The sequence below is a fragment of the Dunckerocampus dactyliophorus genome, chromosome 8 (genome assembly GCF_027744805.1).
Source record: "Dunckerocampus dactyliophorus isolate RoL2022-P2 chromosome 8, RoL_Ddac_1.1, whole genome shotgun sequence".
Taxonomy (NCBI): Eukaryota; Metazoa; Chordata; class Actinopteri; order Syngnathiformes; family Syngnathidae; genus Dunckerocampus; species Dunckerocampus dactyliophorus.
The window spans coordinates 20,347,508-20,369,910 of NC_072826.1; the positions used below are offsets into that span (position 1 = coordinate 20,347,508).

Consider the following 22,403-nt stretch of genomic DNA (forward strand, 5'->3'; position numbering starts at 1 on the left):
ATGCCACTGTCACCTTTTTTTCATTTTCTTTGCTTCTTTCTTTCTTTCTTTCTTTCTTTCTTATTTTCTGGACAATATTATCACCCAACAAATGTTATTGTCTTTTCACTGCACCACTTATTGATCTGAAATGAGCACAAATCGTTCAGTAATGATTAGCAATCAGCCAGTTCGCTTCAATTGCTAGGTACAGTGCGTGTGCATCCGCTGAACCTGCCTTATGCCCAATAGGAAGAGGAGGTGATCGAGGTGAACAATCAGCAATTGCTTTATTGAACAAAATAGGTTGCTATCAGCCACAAAAATCATCAAGAAGGTAGCAGGTAGAATATGAGGAAAAATGTAGCGGACTGTCAAACTGTCACTCTTTCCCCCCGCGAGCACGTACAGACACCCAAAGTCCCTCCTGACGCGTTCAGGGCAACAGTAAACAGAACTCTTAACATCACACATAAGTTCTGGGTCTCTGCACTATACAGTATAACAAGTGAAACAAACTTTCATCTACAGTTACTATTTACATCCCGCCAGGAAGAAGCCACTGTGGTTGAAGTGTATGTACTTGTAGCGCATGTACACACGCTCACATCATGACGACACACACGTGCAAAAGCACAGGTAAGGAGGCTACGCAGCAGAAATATTAAATAGCCAAATATTATCCTTTGTGAGATGTACACATCAATTAAACATGTTACATTCTCCTTCAATGGACAAGGCCTTTTCATATCAAAAGTATGCTTTAACGCTTTCACGGATTTTTTATGACATTCACAAGGAAACCTCCAGGCTCCATATTTTTCTGACTGATGGGAAAATAAGGGAAATGTGCATAACTCTACGCACGTAGAAAAAAAAACGTGCGCGCAAACGGGAGAATAGGCCACAGAGGGAATCCTCTTCCTGCCTGTTTGGAGGGTGAGAGACGAGGAAAACAGACACGCAAGCTCATGGCAATATATTGAGGCTGACAAAAATATCAACTTCAGTTTCATTTATTGTGTGATTAATTTATTTATTATCGTCCCAGGCCTGGTACCCATGAGACATTTTTTTTCTGAACGAGAAACGATGATCTTACAAGATCTTATGACAAGAGACCTTGTGATACCCCTATTGACCAATAATTGCTACTATTGTGTTACAATGCTAATAAACTGTGTAACTGCCTTATACTGTATGAACAGTCTCTATTTGCGTGTCCTTTTACTCCTGGTTCCTATCAATAATGCACTACAGTTGAAGGCGGAACTAATTGTTCTCTACTTATGTTTCCGCATTGTCGCACATTACAGACAGGTCTATCAAGTTTGCACTTGCGGCACGGCGATAAGACCATGCTGATGTGCATTTCATTATGTTATTCAGTTTCTTCTTTTGGTTCTATGGGTTGGTTGTGTGCTTCTAAGGGATGTGCCAGAATGGGAAGAAAACAAAAGTTACCCCCTTCTTCCTAATCCTGTCCATCCATCCAGCCATCCATCCATCCATCCAAAGATCTACCCACTCCCTCATCATACCATCCCCTGGTCTGGTCAATGCCTTCAGCGATGAAGTCTGCCGGGAAAGAATCCTCAAACTCCCTCCTGTTTTCAAAGGGATAGTGGACCTGGGCGTAGGGCATGCTGCCACTCTCGAACCAGCAGTCGAACACCTCAGTGATCCTACGCAGGACACCTTTGCCACAGCGCGAAGGGATGGTCAGGTGGTCGATGCTGGAGAGATGGATGAGTGCACGAGGCATTAAATTACAACCCAGTGTACAGAGACTAAAATGGTTTTAGTTGCTTTACCAACACATTCCTGTGCGAGGTAAATTACACTTACCTCTCCCGATGTAGATCAGTCACCTGGACGCCAGTCAGCTCCTCCAGTTCGGCAATGGATCCGACACAAACCACCTGGTGAAAGGATTAAACACAGCTTTGTTGGGTAAGGCTCCAAAACAAAGCTGTATCAAAAACTAAGCTTTCATTGAAAACAGCACTGTGACTCATTTAAATCACTACATTTCCTCAATCTGCGGCCAGGCATGATGCATGGGAAAATGTTTTAATTATTTGTTAATTCTACTTGAATTCAACTCAATTATTTTTTATGTATTTATTAAAAATACATAAAATAAGTGCATCAAGATAATTACCGTATATTACAAGGCTCTCATTAAAATCTTTCAAATATATATATATATATTTTTGCTAATTAAATTACCTAAAGCGCTGAAAGCAGCGATAGAGAGAGGCTATTATTTCCAAGATGTGAAAACTCATACAGGTGATCCTCGGTTTGCGACATTCCGTGTAAGGATGATTTGTGGTTGCGAAGGCGCTCTAATAAACTAATTAAAAACATAATATTGGTCCGTAACATGAGACTGGCTGGAGAACGAGTTACAGCTTGCACCGGTGGAAGAATATGCGCCATGCGCAGCACAAGAAGGCAGTTCCCTTGCTGGGAGAAAGAATACAGCACAGCCACACTGAGGAAGAATAATTATTATCAGTTAACGTTTTGGACTTGATTATGTCTCCTTTGCGGCAGTGCGCCAAAGAAAAGGAAAGCCATCACCATGGATATGAAAATGATCGTCATACGAAGCTCAGAGAGCAGAGACACCAATATTGGCCACTCTTTTGGTCACAACCATTCGAATGTTGCAACCATCAAGGATAAAGACTGATTGTTAATAAATACGTGAGGGGTCATGGATTCCATGCGCTGTTACAAGGAGATATGGGAGGAGAAGACTAGCCAAGGACGATATTTTCAAAAGGTAAAAAGGCCTGCAAGACAACCACAGGGATGAACATAATAGGCTCTTATCGCTTTATTGCTGTTCCATTTCATTCTTGTATTTCATCTTTTTATTACTGCCTTTTGCATTGCCTTCAAGTGTTCTGAGTGAGTTTGAGTGACTTAGGAGTTTTTATTTAGGTATCATTGCGACTTAGAATAAAATCATAAAACATCATAGTCGATGAACAAAACTTGTTTGTAGCCAAAGGATCACCTCTAACAACTCCTGTAAATAATATTTTGGAGTGCATGAGGAAGCGGAAAACAAAACATCTCTCTGACCACACGGTCATATATTAACAAGTACAGTATATTGCGCATCACAACAGCAGTACAACTGATAATGTAATTAACAGTGGGAAAGAGCAAACTGCTCAGCCAGCATTACTACCACTAATGAGTTCATTTTAAACAACACTAGTGTAAGTTAAACCTCTGACCTCTCATGATGCTTCTAATGCAGCTACTGCCATTTTGTGGAGTTAATATTAATCATTAAAAAAAAAACATTCAATGTGCCAATGTTTTCTGTCCCAGGATTAATTCGAGAACCCGGTGGTTATTTGCTTCTGTAGACCACCCACCAGGCGACTACAAGTGGCTCAGGGGTTAACTGAATAGAGGCATTAAATGGAGTTAGCACATGACATTTATTGTTTCCGTCATTGTCCCAAAACATATTTAAAATTGGGCCCATGTTAACACACCTTCAGAGTGACTTTATAAAGTAAGGTAAAGTGTTTAATCAGGTCGCCGCAGAGAGCTGACCTATGGGCTCTGCTCTACTTTTGGCAGCACATAGTACCATGGCCCAGATAGAAAATGCAAAACCTCATCTGACACGAAAAAACCTCCAGAAGAGAAAATGCGGTGGGCTCACACTGGACCTGAGAGTCAGATACTGGGGTTATCAAAATCATACTGGCGACCACAAAGATAAATGCGTTTTTGGGCTGTGTGTGTGGTTTTGTTGCTGCTGGTGTGAGCAAGGGAGGCACCAGGGAGCAGCAGTGTTCTGGAAACAGTCACAGTGCTATTTCCAGCAAGCAGGTTGCGAGCTGTCCCTCTTTCAGCCAAGGGACCAGCTCTTTTTTTTTTTTTTCAAAACCTCAAACAACCCAATTCTGACAGCTCTATCCCATCCAGTCCACTTCATGGTGTCGGCTTGATTTGACACTTCACATAAACACATCTGCTCATTTTGCTGGCTGTTCTTGCCTTTACACCTATACAGTACTTACTACTACGTACTCTAAATGCTCCAATTCATGTCTCTCACCGGGTACTTGGTCTACAAAAGCTAATAACCAATCAGTGTTGGGTCAAATATAGCCCTGAACTGCTGTGGCTCTAGGCAACCTCCTGATGTAGTAGTTATTTATTTTTACTATCGCCACAAGATGCCCATAGCTCCATTTGAGGTGCCATGAGTCATCAGTAGCTACCTACCTCACAAAACAAGACGATGCACGAGATTGGGTCCACGAGAACAAGACGAGACGAGATTTTAACATAAATTTTAAGTAAAGTACAATGAAATATGACTGGACAAACAGACTTTATTTAACCGAGTCAAAAAACAATGCAGGTGCATTTAGAAATGTTTACTGTCCAGCAAATTGACGCTCAAAGATATTATTGTCAACATTTTTTGGGATCAAATAAACCACTGTTATGATCGGATATAATAATAATAATAATAATAATACACCTGTTTTTCTCTTGTCTACTTCCATCCATCCATTTTCTATACCGCTTCTCCTCATTAGGGTCGCGGGGGTATGCTGGAGCCTATCTCAGCTGACTTCGGGCGACAGGCGGGGTACACCCTGGACTGGTCGCCAGCCAATCGCAGGGCACATATAGACAAACAATCATTCACATTTACATTCATACCTATGGACAATTTAGAGTCACCAATTAACCTCACCTGCATGTTTTTGGAATGTGGGAGGAAGCCGTAGTACCCGGAGAAAACCCACGCACACACGGGGAGAACATGCAAACTCCACTGTCCAGCTGTCCTTTGATAGCTATAATTTTAATCAATTATAATTAATTGTTGATGGCTTGTATTTAAATACCGAATAAATGCATAATGCTATGTGCACCCTCACTTGCTATTTTCTCTTCAATGTATGAGGTGTGTTATGAAATGGAACCGGTGCTTGAAAGCTGGTGCTTAGCCAAATGCAATGAGCGTCAATAAAAACGCTCTGTGATTAAAGGTGCGGACAAGTCTGAACATCTACGTGGGTTGATCTGACATATCTTTAAGTAAAATTGATCAAATGTACAATTACTACAGCTTCGGCTTGGACATCAACAAGTAGCAAGCAGCTGTTTTACTTGAACGATAGAAAAAACAGCCACACATCACTCGCTGACGCTGGGAACACCGAGGTACGTTGGATTCCAAGGTATGCCTATAGCACTAAAGTACAAACAAAAAATCTAGTCACGTTTCAGTCTCACAAAATCTCAACACCCCTTGTCGTCAGTATCCAGATGTTATCAAGCTCTGCATGCGCTTTACAATGTTGTTTGTGCTGTAAGGCAATACTGTATTCTTCTTAATAAATAAACATTTGGTCAAAAGACAGCTACAATCTATCCACTTTCTCATGCACTCCAAATAATACAAAAATAATTATTCTAAATTCAGAAAAATAGCCTCTCTCCAAACATTGCCAGTTTCCAATTAAAAACCTGTAAATAAACAGCGTCATTAATTAGAGCTTTTACAGTAGTTTCCTGCTTGTCTTCAAATATTCTGCAGGTTGCCCTCACTCGTAGGGCATGAAATGCAACACATTGTGTTTCTTGCATTACTCATGTTTTGTTTATGGAGGTACGGCCTTAGGGGGAGCAGGCGACATGTAGTAGTCTACACACAGTCAAGCTACATATTATACTGTAGGACTTATGGTCACCCATTACCCAAGCACTGCAAATGATTAAAAAAAAGACTCGCTTGTTAAAAATATATATAATTAAAAATTCCATTTAGTGATATGATAATGCAGGTTAATGGAACAAAATTAAGTATTTTAGAGGCAATAAAAACACTTTTCCATATGAATTGGTTGACTGAGTGATGGTCAGTCTGCTGCCTTAAGCTCTAAGTCATATCTTGGCAGTTTTGTGCATTCTTCTGACCTCCTCATAGTCTTCGCTGACCCACATGGGGATTGGCGTGCCCCAGTAGCGGTTCCTCGAAATGGCCCAATCGCGAGCGTCCCTCAGCCAGTTGCCAAAGCGCTTCTCACGCACAAAATCTGGAACCCTGCAAAACATGGAAAAAGACATGATGAGTGTGCTTGTGTCTAGATTTTCTGCGAGGGAGCCAGAGACGTAGTTTTAGGACATGTCAATGCTAATAGAGTGCATCGCCGCACATTCGCAAACCAGCATTCGTGTCCCCCCAAACTTGCGTTTTGTTGGTTATTTCTTTTTTTTTTTATTTGTGCAAAAAATCTGATCATTTGTGCTTTTTATTTTTAAAAAAAGGCTTTTTTGTCGCAGAAAAAAAATCTCATTCACTCTAAGTCAGTAAAAATTTATAAACACGTGATACAACATAAAATATAAAGCATATACTGTAGGTGTGTAACGACCAATGTTCCCTTTCAAGTATCTGAGCATACACAAAAACGACCTGGCCTTTCCTTGGACCTCCGTGAGTGGCATCAGACGTGCACACTGTAGTATCGCAAAACCTGAGAACTGAAACCTTCGATTCGGTTACATTTTGTGGTTTCAAACAGACGGCAAGGTGGATTCCACAATTATTTCCTCATTTATTCTATATCTCAGGCAAAATAAGCCATGGTCTCATACAATTAACTATCTGAATCTTGTAGAAAACACCTAGCTTATTATTTTATTTTCAATTTATTATACCATTTATATTGTTAAATACGTAGGTATATACTTTAATTTCCTTATTTGACTTTCACTTTCTGTTTTAAAGCAGCCGTTGTGGCACTATTTGATCCTGAAAATGTACTTGAAATGGATGCCATGTTTGTTGTACATGTTTACTTTTGTCTATATTAAAATAAAATAAAATAAACTCACAACCAACCTTTCGGCGTAACACTTCCTGTATGCGGTACGTCCGGCCATCAAAATAAAAGCACGGCAGTAAAACATGCACGGTTACGCCACACATTCAGTCCACACTTTTCACTCAGAAAACTGGCTTGCTACTTCAGCTTTGCAGCATGGTTTATAAAGCAGCGCTTTTGCAGACACTGTTGCTCTGTTTCGTTTGTTTCGCCATAATACAGGGTTAGCAAGCAGCATTAGCTATATGCTAACTTGCCATAAACGGCGGCATGTACGCGCTGTTAATAAATTGATCGGCTGTGGTAGTAAATACGTGCAAACAGGATCTTATCATTGGCTGGACAGTGCTCATCGTGTTATATGTTCCGCTTGTTGTTGTTTCCTGGCACTCATTCCGTTGCATTGCAAAATGGTACATAATAAATTATGTGTTTATTGCATTTACAGTTCAGGTTGGATTGTATTTGGTGCGCAGCATGGTTTTGCGGTGCGCAGTGCGCGATTGCGCACGCGTGCAGCTTAGAGAGAACATTGGTTACGATGTGATGTCAGTTCAAAATGGTGGCGCCCTCAGTGGCTGCAGCAGCACAAGCGTCGACAAACTCAAAACTTGCAACGAGGTGAACACAGGTTATATATGATCATAAATCATTACTGGAATTACAACAGGCAAACAGTGTGGATTATGTCGACGTGACTTTGTAGAAACGCCTTCATCATCTCAGTACTGCTCTCGGCACCACTGCTAGCCTCTTTAGAGGGAGATGGAGGCAGAAGCGCAGTTGTAGCGGTAGCGTAATGACCAGGCTAAAGGCTAGACCGTAACTCAGATTCCATTTGTTCTCCAATAGATCAGCTTTCATTATTATGGTAAATTCCAAGTATAAGCCGCACTCACTAAATTTAGAGGAAAAACAGATTTGCACATATATAGGCCGCACGTGTCCACATCATAAAATAAATACTGTGGCTCGCACAAGTCTGTGAGGACCAGGCACCTCTTTGACAGGAGCCAATCATGAGCTATGAAAAAACTCACAACAAGCCATTACTCAATATAATTACTCTGACTCACGGTGTCATCTTACAAATAACACTAAACTCATCACATCTAACTAAGCAACTTAACACTCAAAAGTTATTCCTAATAAATATCCAAACATGTACCAATACAAGTTTAAAATGAAAAAAAAACAGCATTTGAAAGTTTTCCTATAATACATTTCGTTTGAGTATTTCATTGGAGGACAAGCAGCAGAGAAAATGGATGAATGGTGCTGAAATGCTGCCTCTGTCCACCAGAGATCTCTGATGTCATTGTAGTGCCCCAATTATTGTGTTGCTCAGATGCAATGCATTATGGGAAAACTTTAAGAATTTTTTTTTACTTTAAACTTGTATTGGTACATGTTTGTATATTTCTCAGATATACTGTACCATTTCAGTGTTAAGTTGCTGTGTGACGAGTTTAGTGTTCTTTGTAAGATGAGTCAGATTGTTATATTGTTATACTGTTATAATGACCTCCTGCAATTTCCAATGGGTTGACAAGCTTGTTGTGACTGCACCAATAGCTTGTGATTGGCTCCTGCCAAAGAAAAAGCTACCATTTCCTCACCGACTTGCGAGTGGCACAATATTTAAACAATTGATAGTAGTTCTGAAGTAGAGGAGATGTTACAAGATTAGAATTTAGCCATAAATTAGCCTCACCGCTGTATAAAAGCCGCAGGGTTCAAAGTTTAAGAAAAAAGTAGCGGCTTATACACCGGAATTTACAGTATTCCTTATCATTAGAGGTGCTCGATATTGCCTTTTTTCCCAATATCTGCAGCACTTAATTACCTATACCAATGTTCCACATGACAGGTTGGACTTTATCTTAGGTTTTCGTTATTTTTCCTCGTTTCCCGGCAAAACTACTTCCACAGAGAGGACATACTGACCTTGTTGCTCTACGGAGCATGATGCAGTTTAATGAGGCTGCACTCGCGCACCAATAACATTATCAGTAGAAAAAATTATATCAACTAATATCTCATTTTTATGTCAATGTCAGGCAATAACATTGGACATCCATAATTATCATCATCATCATCCATTAGTAGGGGTATCACTGGACACTGAGTTCACGAAACGAGACGAAACACGAGACTGGGTCTACAAGGAGGAGACGGGACGAGATTTTAACATTACATAAAAAAAACAACAATAAAGACATTTATAAAAAATATATGACAACAGTGAATCTCTTCCTACTGTTCCTCCTGTTTGGAGGCGAGGACGAGGTAAGACACATATATTGAAGCTATACTGAAGTTCATTTCATTTATTGTGGGATTAATTTATTTACTATCCTCCAATGCCAAGTGTCCACGAAACTTTTTCTGAACGAGAAATGTCATGTTTTAATCTAACGAGGTCTTGTAGTGTTTTAAATTAATGTTTCTCTCTGTGTGAATGATATTACAGGTCTTAAAACTGGATTACGCTTCTATGCATTTAACTTGTTAACTTTCTTTGTTGCGAGCAATCAATGGCAATTAAAGACAAACTGGAAAGTGGGAGTTATTTCAACTGAAACGGTGTTGGAGCAGTGACTTTTATTGCAAATGTTGCACAGAAATCGGAGAACGTCAACGTCAAGCGATGTAGGAGGAGGAGTGAGCCGTAAAATCCGGGCTTTATTAGCATGTAAAAAATGGGCATTTTCATTACTCGCATGTTTTCACTATTGGCTGGTGGTCTAGAACGTAACTTTCGTGAACAGCGGGTATCTACTGTCATGTTTTCAGCACCTTGTTGCATGCCACAGAGAAACTGAGGCAGTTCTGAAGGAAAAATGTGGTGCAATCTGGAACTAACAAGATGCACCAAGTTTGTGGTGAGTCTATTAAGCTGCATAATTTCTTTATGTAATGTGGTTTTGCATGAGAATGCAGAGATTATGCGACAAAAAGGTAGCAATATGAAATGTTGGCCTTTACAAAATCCAACACAAATCACCACAAAGAACACCATATGAACTTGAGGTGCAGTATGAGGACTGTAGTAGGTTCTGTGCTTGAATAAGTGGAAGTTTTATTTCTGCTAGCTTGCTTTCCTCTTCCTTTTATTTTTATCCTCTCCACTGTGCCATGCAGTGTTGCTCAGGAGCACAAGCTGAGATGCTGGTGGATGGGAATAAATTGTCTTCAGCATCCCCCCGCGCTAAGCAACGAGTTCATCAATTCCCATTTGTAGGAGGCATTTCTATTTAGGCCCCAATACATCAATTTAATGATTTTTTTGCGACTCACCTATCCCCGATCCACTCCTATCCCTCACACCCTTCCTGTTTCATTGCTTAATGTAAATGCTGAATGTTAAAAGTGTGTTGTCTTTTCCTGAAGACCCACAGAAGTGCCATTAAAAAAATGCACTACCGTGACAGATAATGCAGAGATGCTGGGGGTGCATGCAATAGGGAGCGATACGGACAAAGAGGGGACTTGCTTTAGCAGGCCTAAAAAGCTTTAAATACACTTAAATTGCACAGCGAGTGAAGCAGCAATAAATGACAAGCATTACTTGACACTATTCAGAATAAAAATGACTGACCTTAACATATGACGACAATAAATAAAAGACAAACTATATATACACAGACCCTTTCCAAAATATTAGAATAGTTTTTAAAAAAAAGTTCATTTATTTCCATAATCCAATTCAAAAGGTTAAACTTTCATAGATTCAAGGCCCACAATTTAAATGATTTGAAATCGTTTAAATTAAAACAATTCAGCGCATTAATTTACCACATTCAGACACATCCACGAGATGGGCTACAACTGTCGGGTTCCTCGGGTCAAGCCACTTCTGAGCCTGGGCCAACATAGGAAGTGTCTCAACTGTGCTAAGGAGAAGGAGGATTGGAGTGGTCCAAGGTCGTCTTTTCTGGTGAAAGCAAAGTGTGCCTTTCATTCGGGAATTAAGGTCCAAGGGTTTGGAGGAAGATGGGTGAAGACAAGAACCCAAGCTGCTTGAGGTCCAGTGTGAAATATCCACAGTGAGTCATGATTTGGGGTCCAATGTCCAGTGCAAGTGTTGTTAAACTCTGCTTTGCTAAATCCAAGATCATTGTAACAGTCTACCAGAATGTTTTAGAGGACTTTGTGATTCCTTCTGCTGAGGATCTGTATGGAGATGCAGATTTAATCTTTCAGCAGAAGTAGAAGAACCAAAACCTGGTTTAATGCCCATGCCATTACAGTGCTTGACTGGCTAGCCATTGAGAATTTATGGAGTATTAACAAGAGGAAATTGAGGGACACCAGACCTAAAAACAAAGACGAGCTGACAGCAAGCAAGCATCAAGGAAATCTGGGCTTCCATAACTCCCAGCCAATACCACAGGCTGATTGCCTCAATGCCACAGCACATCAAGGCGGTGGTTAAAGGGATAGTTTGAATTTTTTGACACTAAGTTGTATGAGATCCCCATCAGCATTGTAGTCCAAAAACAGCGACTTACCCACCACTTGGTCTCCTAAATCCAGTTCTGGTCAGACTTCCTTGATGAAGAACCTAGTTCCACTTAGTTAATGGGGACAGTTAAGTAAAGACTTTTGCTTCTCAAAACAATATGCGTTCAAAAGATTCATACATTTACATCACAAAAACGACCTTCTCAAAAAAATTTGACCTCACAAAACGCGCTATATATTTGTCTCCCGCCGTATTCCTGCTCAGTCGCCGTTCTTGTGTATGTGACGAAGACGCATCTACTGCCGTGAGGGAGTGCCGCGGCCATCTTGTTTAGATATGTCTTCCACAGCGGAAGAACATGCGAGTGTCTTCGTCACATTCACATGAACTCACAGGCGACACTGCGCAGGGATACGGCGGGAGACAGATATAACGCCGAGCATTATGTGAGGTTTGAGTTTTTTGAGAAGGCATTTTTGTGATGCAAATGTTTTAATCTTTTAAACGCATATTTATTGAGAAGCAAAACTCTTCATTTAATTGTCCCCAGCAACTAAGCGGAACTACGTTCTTCATCACAGAAATCTGACCAGAACTGGACTTAGGAGACCAAGTGGGGGGTAAGTCGCTGTTATTGGACTACAATGCTGATGGGGATGTCATACAACTTCATGTCAAAAAATCCGAACTATCCCTTTAAGGCAAAGGGATTCCCAACAAACTACTGAAGATTACATATTGTTTTGAAAGTACCGTATTTTGGTTTGATGTACTTAATTCCTGTTTTTGTGGGTTACTGTGCAGCAGATGGCACAGTAACTCTGCTTCTTAACACACCTCATACGCACATGGTCTGCCATGGAATAAGAAGACGTAGCAGGAGGGATCAGTTTTGTCAACTTAGCAACTTTGTCAACATATTTAGCTAGTATTCAGACCCCATTTTATTTGTTTTTCATAAAAAGCAACCAACGACAAATCTAGCAAACTTGTCTGGTCTTACTGGACAATTATGGAGACTAACATGAAAGCACGTAATAACATGCAGCCGGTGCTGCTTAGATAATGACCCCCACCACCACAAATGTGGGAAACACTAACTCGTAGCTTTCAATAAAAACTTGGTAAAACCCTTTGAAACACTTATTTGAGAAATATCATCATGTTTTCATGGCTGGGTTGTGCGTTAGATGTGCCGGAAGGGCTTGATTGGTACACTGCTTTTGTACTCTCCTTATAGTAGTATTATTGCTAAAGCTCTTTCCTGAGCTGTAACATGACTTCATTAGTTGATACTCGCAATAAATTAAATTGCAGAGTCATTGGATATTGCCAGAAAATAGGCACCTTGGCCTTGAAAACAGAAAAACAGAAGTCCTATATAATGTGTTAGGGGACTGTGTGTAGAGTGGCAACAATGTCAAGGAGGAGTAGATTAATTGGGAAAATCAGACAGACTATTTGTCATGATATTCTGCAATGGTAGAGAAACGGCCAAACATGGGTTTCCCACTGATTTACTCAGACGTACGCCAAAATAAGGCCCTAATAAATACTTAGCCCGCGCCTGCCCAATGCACCGATGTGGGAAAAGAGAGACAAGCCGAGCAAATCACTTCAGGGATATGGTAACAAGCACTTTGCGTTTCTGAATGTTTTTTTTTTTTTCTTTTTAGCCTCTGATCAACGAGCGCAAATGTGATTTGAAAGCACAGTGAACGCGGCAAGAGTTTTTTTTTTTTTTTTTAAACATATGAGGATGCTGATGAGCTGGGCAACGCTCGACAATCTTTCCACAATGAAAATCTTCAACGGGACCAGAAGTGGCAAATCTAATCAAAATGAGTCTTTTCAAATCATTTAACAGGCACTGGAGAAAAGTTTTTAATTAGAAAGTTGCAAAAAAGTGTGTGTTAAAATTTCTTGAGCGTGTCAGTTGAATTCATAATCAAAACATTGTGCGTTTTGTGCCTCTACAGATAAACAGTAATTCCCCGTTTATCGTGGTTAATTGGTTCCAGACCCGACCGTGATAAGTGAATTTCCGTAAAGTAGGATTTCTTATTTAGACACCTTGTGTAATCTGCACAACCGGCCGTGTACCACAGGTTATAGACAGCAAATGTGCATGTAATTTTTATGGACACTATGGGAGAGACAAATAGTGAGCAATAAACATGAAAAGCAAAACACAAATACGTTTAGAAAGAAAAATTAACTTTGTGTCACTGCTTTTCTGGGGGGTTTTTTTTGTTTTTTTTAATTGCACCCCACTAAGTGCTTTTAGATGGGAAGGGTGGGGTCACAACAGGACCCACTGCTCACTGAGAAGAGCGATACGTGTGTCCATGCTAGAGTCTCCAAAAATGTTCAATAAGACCAGAAAATGTCATTAGATCTGTCGCTCGTCACGTTTTTTTTAAAAAGACAGTCTAGAGGGGTCTGAATGCTCGCCAAATCTAATGACAAAGTCGCTAATTCGACAACACTGATCCTACAGTATGTAAGTGATTTCTTGATTTAGAACAGGTGTGGCAGTAATCAGGCCTGGGTCTGGATAGAGAAATTGAACTCAGGTGTAATAAACAACAGTTATGTTTTCACGGGGGTCTATACATTTTTCACACAGGGCCATGTGGGTTGGAATTTTTTTTCTCCTTCATAATAAAAAGTTTCATTTAAAATCAGCATTTTGTGTTCACTTGTGTTGTGTTGTTATTTAAAGTTGTTTGATGATCTGAAACATTTAAGTGTGGCAAAAAAAAAAAATCAGGAAGGCGCAAACACTTTTACACGCCACTGTATGACATAAGAGCATAGTTGGTGGCTACTGTCTCATCAGTGGCACTCTCCACACTGTTAACCATGCTAACAGCCAGCTGACGTCGCACATGTCAATTCTCAGGCCCCGCCTCTTGAAGGCACACATAACCTCACAGGCATTACACTACATAAAACATCTTCTAAATGCCTTATATTTGTATTTCCTTCATTTAGCCATTTTTATGATGGAAAATGCTTAATTTGAGCCATGGATATGTACAATTTGCTTATATATACATATACTTTGAGTAATAATAGGCCATATTCAACCATGAAACAGTGATTGTTTATTATAACACCGCGATAAAACTGCAACATTAGTAGGGATGGCCCGATATTGGCCTAAAAATGTAATATGGCCAATATCGATATTTTTCCCTATAATGCAAGCCGATTACTGTATAAATGTAATGTGGTATGTACGCCTAAGGGTTCCCGAATTTTCTCGCGCGCAAATGATGAGCTCATCAAACCACCCCTCAAGCTTGTAAACAAACGTGGGTGGCTAGTAGCAAGCTAGCTCACTCCTTCCATTCCATCCATCTTTAATCCCGCTTAGTAAGCGACGGTAAAATCTGACACTTTGTGTGCGCACTCAATTAGGAGAGTCCGTGGGGACGTCTGTGAAAATGCTGCTTTTTCCAAATGATATGGGGTGTATTTTCATTCGTACACATGTTGTTAGGTAGATTAGCGCTTCCTCTTCAATTTTGTATTGGATTTACATGGCATGTTGGACCACATCGACTCATACGACAGCTTCAAATGTTCAGTCCAACTTTAAGCCTGTCAAACTCATGGGTCGGACCTTCAGGACAAAATAAAAGGCATGTAGGATATAAATTCAATGTAATATCTATCTGCAGATGAAATTTCATTAAAATCCGATCTATGCAAAATATGTTAATTTTGGCCCGGAATTAATATTGCATTTACAATATTGTAAATGCAATTTGGAGTGTGGCGTGGAAACGAATACAGAGTGCTGCTGCACTGAAGAGTACGCGGCTTATATGAAAATTATGACACTTGATTTTCTTCCCTGGACTTTTTGATGATAAAAAAAAAGGAAATGGCTACTCTGTTGACTTTTAAAACAAATGTCACAGCCTAAGCCTAATTGCAAGTATTTCTCAGATGTTTTACAATGCTGTACAATGTTGTTTACAGCCACGTTGAGAAGCTAATTGCTGATGCTGTATCCATTAGCTTCACAACACATCCAGTATGTGTTAATTCCACGACCCAAGATATGTGATGTTGCACATTTCGGTTGGTATCGGTATCAGAAATTCTGAATTAAGCAATTTCGGCATATCGTATATTGGCAAAAAAAAAAGCCAATATCAGTCAGCCCTAAACATTAGACTTAGTTTTTACAAATCATTTGAGCGAGACTTGGCTGGGAAATGATGTGGACTTTTTTGGCACACCCTTTATAAAAACATCAATGTTAATGCATTATATTTACATGACTGAGCTTGACGAGCTGCTTTCTGGAGCACAACACAAGTCTTCCAATGCTGTCAATTTGTATAACATACACGTAGAGATGGTTGGTTGCTGTGAAATTACCCTCACCCCTCCACAGGAAAGAAATGTATCCTTTACAGTAGCGGTGTGTCTGCGTCAGTCTCGCCATTTGTATATATGTGTGTGTGTGTGTGTGTGTGTGTGTGTGTGTGCGCGTCTTCACCTTCCTAGCGGCTAGTCATTCATCTCAGTTTGACAGTCCCATTACCAGCAGCTCAGAAAAGAGCACTGGGAGCACCTGGGGTAATACTACTTGGTTGGTGAGCCATCATGCAGACTGACTCCACATTCTGCTATCCCTATTTAGCATTGTACCCAATTACAAGTAGTTCATGGGGATGTTTTAATAGAAGGCTTCAGTGCAAGAACGTGCACTTAGCAATGTACTGATTGATCTCTGAGCAGCATCTCCTCTTCACATGTTTAAAGACAGATATATATAGAACTTGTCTCACCAGTAACATTGTCCATTGTTGTCCAGAAGTTTCTGGACCATGTGTTCCACCCGGACAAACCAACTGGGCACAGCTTTGTAGATCAGGGGAGTGTCTGACCTGCACAGAAATGAATAAACTAAGGCTGACGGATGAACAAACACTGTAGTATGGTAAAGTACATATTTAAATGATACTAGTAATATAAGCATGTGTCCGATGATTATGTTACTTAATCACATTCAAAGAGACGGTATGTTAGAAACCAAAATCAGCAGAGGGGGAATAAATTAAAAAATAGCATTTTAAACACAAATTTAGATATTTTTTTTTTTTTATTTAAAACATGTATGTATATTCACATTCACAGTGACTAAGTCCATCCATGTCTTACCTCCAACAGAAGGGGTAGCTATGTTTGAAAGAGCTAGCGTTGACCAGGCGACCCTTCTCCTTCAACCACTTTATGATATTCTTGTCAGCATCCTATAATAACCAAAACAGACCTTATTTAAAAAAAAATGTATGCAAAATTTATGCATGTAACATGGATTGAAAATAGGACATAAATGGAAGAAAAATGGTCAAAAATGCTACAGAAGTTTTTCATGTAAAAATGATTTGAGTTCCATAAATGATGGTGGAATACCAACTGGTAGATTGCAATAAAAAGGGATATCTTATTTTCACCATGATAACAAAAATTATCAGAATAAAATAATATAAATACATATCTTTATGAAATAGAAATCTGTCCTGCTTAACTTAAAAGTGTCATGTTGCAGGGGTCTCCAACTTTCATCACTATTTGTGTTTTAATTATGACTTGCAACATTTAAACTGTACACTGGATGGTGGTTGCTGCTGGCCAGCGTCCGCTCTCTCGAAGACAGGATGGACGAGCTGCGAGCAAGGATTGCAGCTCTACGTGAGATCGGAGAGTGCTGTGTGCTCGCGGAGGCCTGGCTGGACGGAGGATATACCGGACTCGGCGGTCCGGTTGGGGACATTTGCCGCTTGCCGGGGAGATCGGACTTCAGCGTCTTGTGGACACAGAGCCTCCAGAGCCTCAGGACTGTTCTCCCTGAATGTTATCAGCATGTAGGCTTTCCCACGATGGCAAATTGCATCCTGTACCAAGTCTACAGCAACATGAAAGGTGCTTTGAAGGCTGTTCCAAGTCCCCATTTTGGAAACGCTAATGTCTCTTCTGTTGTTGTTGCTTAAATTATTGGTATTAATGTTTCTTCTGTCCTTATTCACTTTGTGTTTTTCTTTCTTTCTTTCTTTTGGGAGAATGAACAGAACAAGAATTTCATTGCATAGCAGAACTACCTGTTTTACTGAGCATATGACAATAAAACTCTTGAAACTTGAATCTTGAATGAATGTTACAACTCATTAAAATGTGACTTTTTACCAGAGTGACATTAAAAAAAAAAAAAAAAAACAAGCAATGCGGCTAGTTCGGAGCTTATTTTTGTCACATGGGAAAGCTACAAGCGGATATCACATTCATGGGGTACGTACTAACTTTTTCAAGTGTCACTCAACAATTTTGCTCTCTTGTTGCATTATACTAATTATGTCTTGTCCTCTAAACACTCTGAGTGTGGTTGTTTAAAGAACATAAACAAATAGCGTGTCTAGCCTTATAATGGTGATACTATATCAGCTGATTTTGAGTAGCTCACCAAAAGGTCAAAGAATATTTGCTTAAACTCTCAGTAGTTTTTTATTATAACTATTGATTTCAGACTTTGTACTTTCATATAATGACAAATGACCACAAAACAGCACAAAGACGATGAGCACACTGAGTGGAGATCTGCTTGGTAAATAAGTAGTGTACAGTTTAAATGTTGCAAGTCATAATTAAAACACAAATAGTGATGAAAGTTGGAGACCCCTGCAACATGACACCTTTAAGTTAAGCAGGACAGATTTCTATTTAATAAATATATGTATTTGTATAATTTTATTCTGATAATTTTTGTTATGGTGAAAATATATCCCCTTTTATTGCATCTACCAGTTGGTATCGAATTACTTTGGAAAAGATGATTGTTCCAAAAAGGGGCTGTTTGTCTTAGATTTGAGTAAATATGCTATTTTTCTATTTAATAATTTGAGTTAACCCACCAAGCTGAATTCACACATCTATGATAACTTCAAGGCAGATGGAGCCCTCAGGCTATGACAGTGGACCTGAAGAGAATAGACTCATCAGGAGAGAGGGCAACACAACAAAAAGAATCAATACAGTGATTTGGTATGCTCTCACTTCAATCTTTATTAGGTAACAGCTGCTCAGCAGTGTTTTTAGAAAGTTGAATCGCTAACTTGGATCAAACAAAGCGCTAACTGCAAAAGGGTGACACAAGCTGGAGGAAGTGTCTGATGTACTGAGGAGAGCGACCACCACAGGAGAGAAACCGTATCAGGTAGGACGAAGGAGACAGTATGGCTGCCAAAGATGAGAAATGGAAGGAGGGGTGAGAGACCGAAGAGGCAACTAAATGGAAGAGGGGTTATTTTTGGAAGCAGTGTCAAATATGACGCAGGAAGGACAGGTTGGGAAGCAAGGGGACGTGTTTTGGAAATGAGGTCAAGGTGTAAGCGAAGGTGACTCGGTGGACCTTTGCATCATGCCTCCCTTCATTTCCATAATGAACAACATAGAACTGTGTGTCTATCCTTCCTACATAGGAGAGTATGCAGGGTGAGGTAGGAATGGCAATTGGTGATGCTCTCTCTCCCCACTACACAGCTCCGCAGGTCTTCTGTGGAATTGCATGCATGTGAAGAACCACTAATCTGAAAAATTACACATCTTTGGTAACTCCTAGCCTCACTTCCTCCCCTTCTAGCAGCTTCCTGTAGGTGGCAATCTCTGCATCCAGCTTGAGCTTAGTGTGAAGAAGTTCCTGGTAATCTTGAAGATATTTGGTCATCTCCAGTCTGGTCTCGCAGAGCTGGGTCTCCAACTGAGCGATGACATCCTCCAGGCTTCCCGCCTTCTCCATATAGGACATCTCCATATCCTCCAGCTGATGCTCAAGGCCGGCGTTGCTCGCCCTCAGGCCGTCAATCTGGCTCTGGAGGTCTGTCAGCTGGCTGTGCAAGGTTGTGATCTCTTCCTTCATGCTCTTCGTTTGCTCCTCGTGTTTGCCGGCATGTTCCTTGAGAGTGTCAAACTTGCTCTTGTACCACTTCTCAGCCTCCTGGACGTTGCGAGCCGCGACAGCTTCCATCTCCGCGCGCATGTTGCGCAGGTAGGCTGTGAGATCAGATCGCTGTTCATCCAGCTCGACAGTGATCTTTGAGTCCTCGATCTGCTTCAACAAGTCAGCCACCTCTTCATCGTGCAGCTTCTTTAGGAACTCTAGCTCTGCCACAAGCTGCTCAATGCGCTTCTCCAGCTCTGCCTTCTGCAGTGTGGCGTCATCAATATCCTGCCGAAACTCCCTCAGGATTACTTCTGCCTCTTCTCTTAGAGCCAGTTCCTCATCCAGTTTTAGCTTCCACATCTGCACCTCCTCTTCAATGTAGCCCCGCTCAATATCAGCTGCCCCCTTCTCATTGGTCAGAGCCTCAATCAGATCACGCACCTCTTTAAACTTCAGATTGTATTCTTCTGCGATGTCCACGTAGCCCCCTTTGCCACTACCCTGCAGCGTAGCCAGCTCCTCCTGAAGAGCAGCATTCTTCTGCTCCAGTGCCTGCACTTTCGAAATGTACCCGGCAAACTTGACATTGAGCTCCTGCATTTCTTCTTTCTCATTGGCGCGGTCCGCGTGGAGCTCTGTTCCCATGGCAGCCCCACAGAGTCCGTCCCAAGAGGACCCACTGACTCGGATTGGAGATGGGCTCTGGACCCTGACTCTGCCGCCACAGCCGCTGACCTGCAGGCTCTTCTGGGTGCAAGATCCGCTCCTCATGTTGGCAGGGGTAGCTTTTCTTGTGACTTCTCTTCTTGAGGTCCTGAATGGAGCTGATGCGGTCCGTTACCGCACTGGTTTTATATACCAGCCAAGAATGTCTCAGACAACCTTGAAACTCACACTGATCTTTCAGAGGGCTGTGGCTGTGTACATGTTATTAGCTAACAATGTACTGTTAGCGTCAGTCAAGAGTCCACTCCCTGATCGTTTTGCAGAAAGATGTGAAATAGTTAAATCACAAAGTCAAAGTCTATATTATTAATTCAATGACAGAAAGCAATATCTGTAGGTGTGCCATGAAAACAAGTGTGCTATGGCAACAGGTTGTCCAGCACAACTACACGGTTAGGCATCCTTGAGGCACTCACACTGTGCTGATTAGGCATGTTTGTATTTGTCATTGCTTCATAACACAATATCGGAATCCTGCAACTGTCTTGACGTTTCAAATATAAATAACTGGCTGGAGGACCATTCGCAATAATAATAATAATAGGGGTGGGGGAAATAATCGATTCTTAGATGCATCGCGATGCGGACATTGACGATTATTAATCAATGTCAATGTCAATAATCGATGCTGACTGAGCAAAAAGAAAAAGAAACAAAAAGCGGAAGTGCCGCCCGGACAGTCACCGAAGACGCTACTAGAAAGGCTGAGTATAAACTTCGACCCGCACCTACTGGATTTAAAGCATGTGTCTGGAAGCACTTTGGCTTTCACGGAGTTGAAGGTGAAAATGAGCTGGACAAGAGCCAGAAAAGATGCAAGCTTTGTCATACAAGCTTAAAATATTTTGGGAACACGAAAAATATGAAAAACCACATAGCACATTTCCCCTCGAGCGAGGAGGGGAAAAACAGTCAGTTGTAGTTGCTGTCGACCAGAGAACCATCGCGCAGGTAAAATCTCATTTTGCACCCCACTCGGAAAAGTCGCTGTTGTGTCACCATAATAGCGCACTTCATTACTGATGACTGGAAGCTAGCGTCCCATGTGCTACAAACGAGAGGAATGAATGAGAGCCATACGGGTGCAAATATGGCTGAGCTGTTCAATAATGTTGCTGAGACAAATTGATTTCTGTGGCCTATTCATTTGTATTTTTTGTGAATAAGAGCAACCTAGTTTTTTTGGTCATTCATAATACACTGAAGTCTGCAAGCATTATTCATGAGAGCTGCTGGTACAGTAATTTATATTTTGCATGAACGCTGTTTTTGACTTTGCTATACAGCAAAAATATTTTTGTCAGATATTCTATGCTCAGGATTTTTGTTTGAATTCAGAAGTCTTTATTATTCATTTATGTTTAATGGCAGATTTTTTAAATTCAGAATATGCTTAAGTTTTTGTTAATTTTATACATGCTGCTACTGGCACAATTAACTTTTCCTGCTGGTTCTGTACAATGGGAAATATGTTGGTAGATGTAACCTTCCAATTATTAATATAATGGAAGTAAATTCATCTGTTTCATGTTTATTTTAATTCTGGATCACTACAAATATGCTTTGTTTTAGTAGTAAACAGTCAGTAAAAAGAAATTATACCCTAAAGCACCGTGTATTAACCGCACCCCCATTTTCAGGCTCATGGCGGGGGAAAAGATTTTTTTAGGTCATAAATGCTTGCCAACTCTTTCATCTCAAATCAACATGCGTAAAGGTACTAAGCAATTTCAAAAAGAAGAATAAAGGAGAAATCTGAACTTCGGCATCTAGATCTTTAATATTATGGCTAAGCACAGATTACTACTACTACTACTACTACTACTACTACTAATAATAATAATAATAATAATAATAATAAATCCAAATAAAGAAATTTGCAATTTTCAGAGATGTTTTGATATCTTATCTTTCACTTCTCTTTTTCTCTATTATTATTTTATTGCATTGCTTCAGTGTGAATGTGAATAAACTCCAACGTTGTATTGTATTTTACATTGGAAGCTTAGGTAAGCCGTCAGATAAATTAGTTGCATACACTAGCATTTTCAGCAACTGTACAGCAGAGGGCGGTAAAGTCAAAGCAACTGTCTGACCCACAGACGGCTATTGAAAAATGGACTTCTCGTCAATTTGTGCGTCTGGTCACAGATCTGTCATCGTGTATAAACCGCACCCCGATTTTTTGCTTCTTACCAGCGGAAAAAAAGTGTGGTTTATACACGGTGCTTTACGGTATATCGAAAAAATTACGCATTTAAAAAATTGACAAACTATTGAAAACTATTGAAAAGATGCATCGAGATGCATAGATAATCATTTTATCATCGCAGGCCTGTGAATCATAATCGCATCGAATCGTGAGGTGGCCAGAGATTCCCAC

At 40.4% G+C, this 22,403-nt stretch overlaps 2 protein-coding genes across 2 annotated transcripts in view; both read right to left on the bottom strand.

The window, feature by feature from the left end:
- iars1 (isoleucyl-tRNA synthetase 1) overlaps positions 1–22,403 on the bottom strand; it is an 82,391-nt gene that overhangs the window by 39,380 nt on the left and 20,608 nt on the right. Inside the window, exons 12-16 of the mRNA XM_054784635.1 lie at positions 16,519–16,610; positions 16,146–16,244; positions 5,956–6,082; positions 1,828–1,901; positions 1,521–1,715 (exon numbers count right to left, since the gene is read on the bottom strand). Coding sequence (XP_054640610.1) covers positions 1,521–1,715; positions 1,828–1,901; positions 5,956–6,082; positions 16,146–16,244; positions 16,519–16,610 — 587 coding nt within the window. The remainder of the gene's footprint in view (positions 1–1,520; positions 1,716–1,827; positions 1,902–5,955; positions 6,083–16,145; positions 16,245–16,518; positions 16,611–22,403) is intronic.
- On the bottom strand, positions 18,950–20,438 carry LOC129186390 (vimentin-like). The gene has a single exon (XM_054784636.1). The coding sequence runs from the start codon at positions 20,063–20,065 to the stop codon at positions 18,950–18,952; it is 1,116 nt and encodes a 371-aa protein (XP_054640611.1). The 5' UTR covers positions 20,066–20,438.

Excerpts from the sequence above, each read along its gene's own strand:
- LOC129186390 (XM_054784636.1), bottom strand. The coding sequence starts at position 20,065 with ATGAGGAGCGGATCTTGCACCCAGAAGAGCCTGCAGGTCAGCGGCTGT.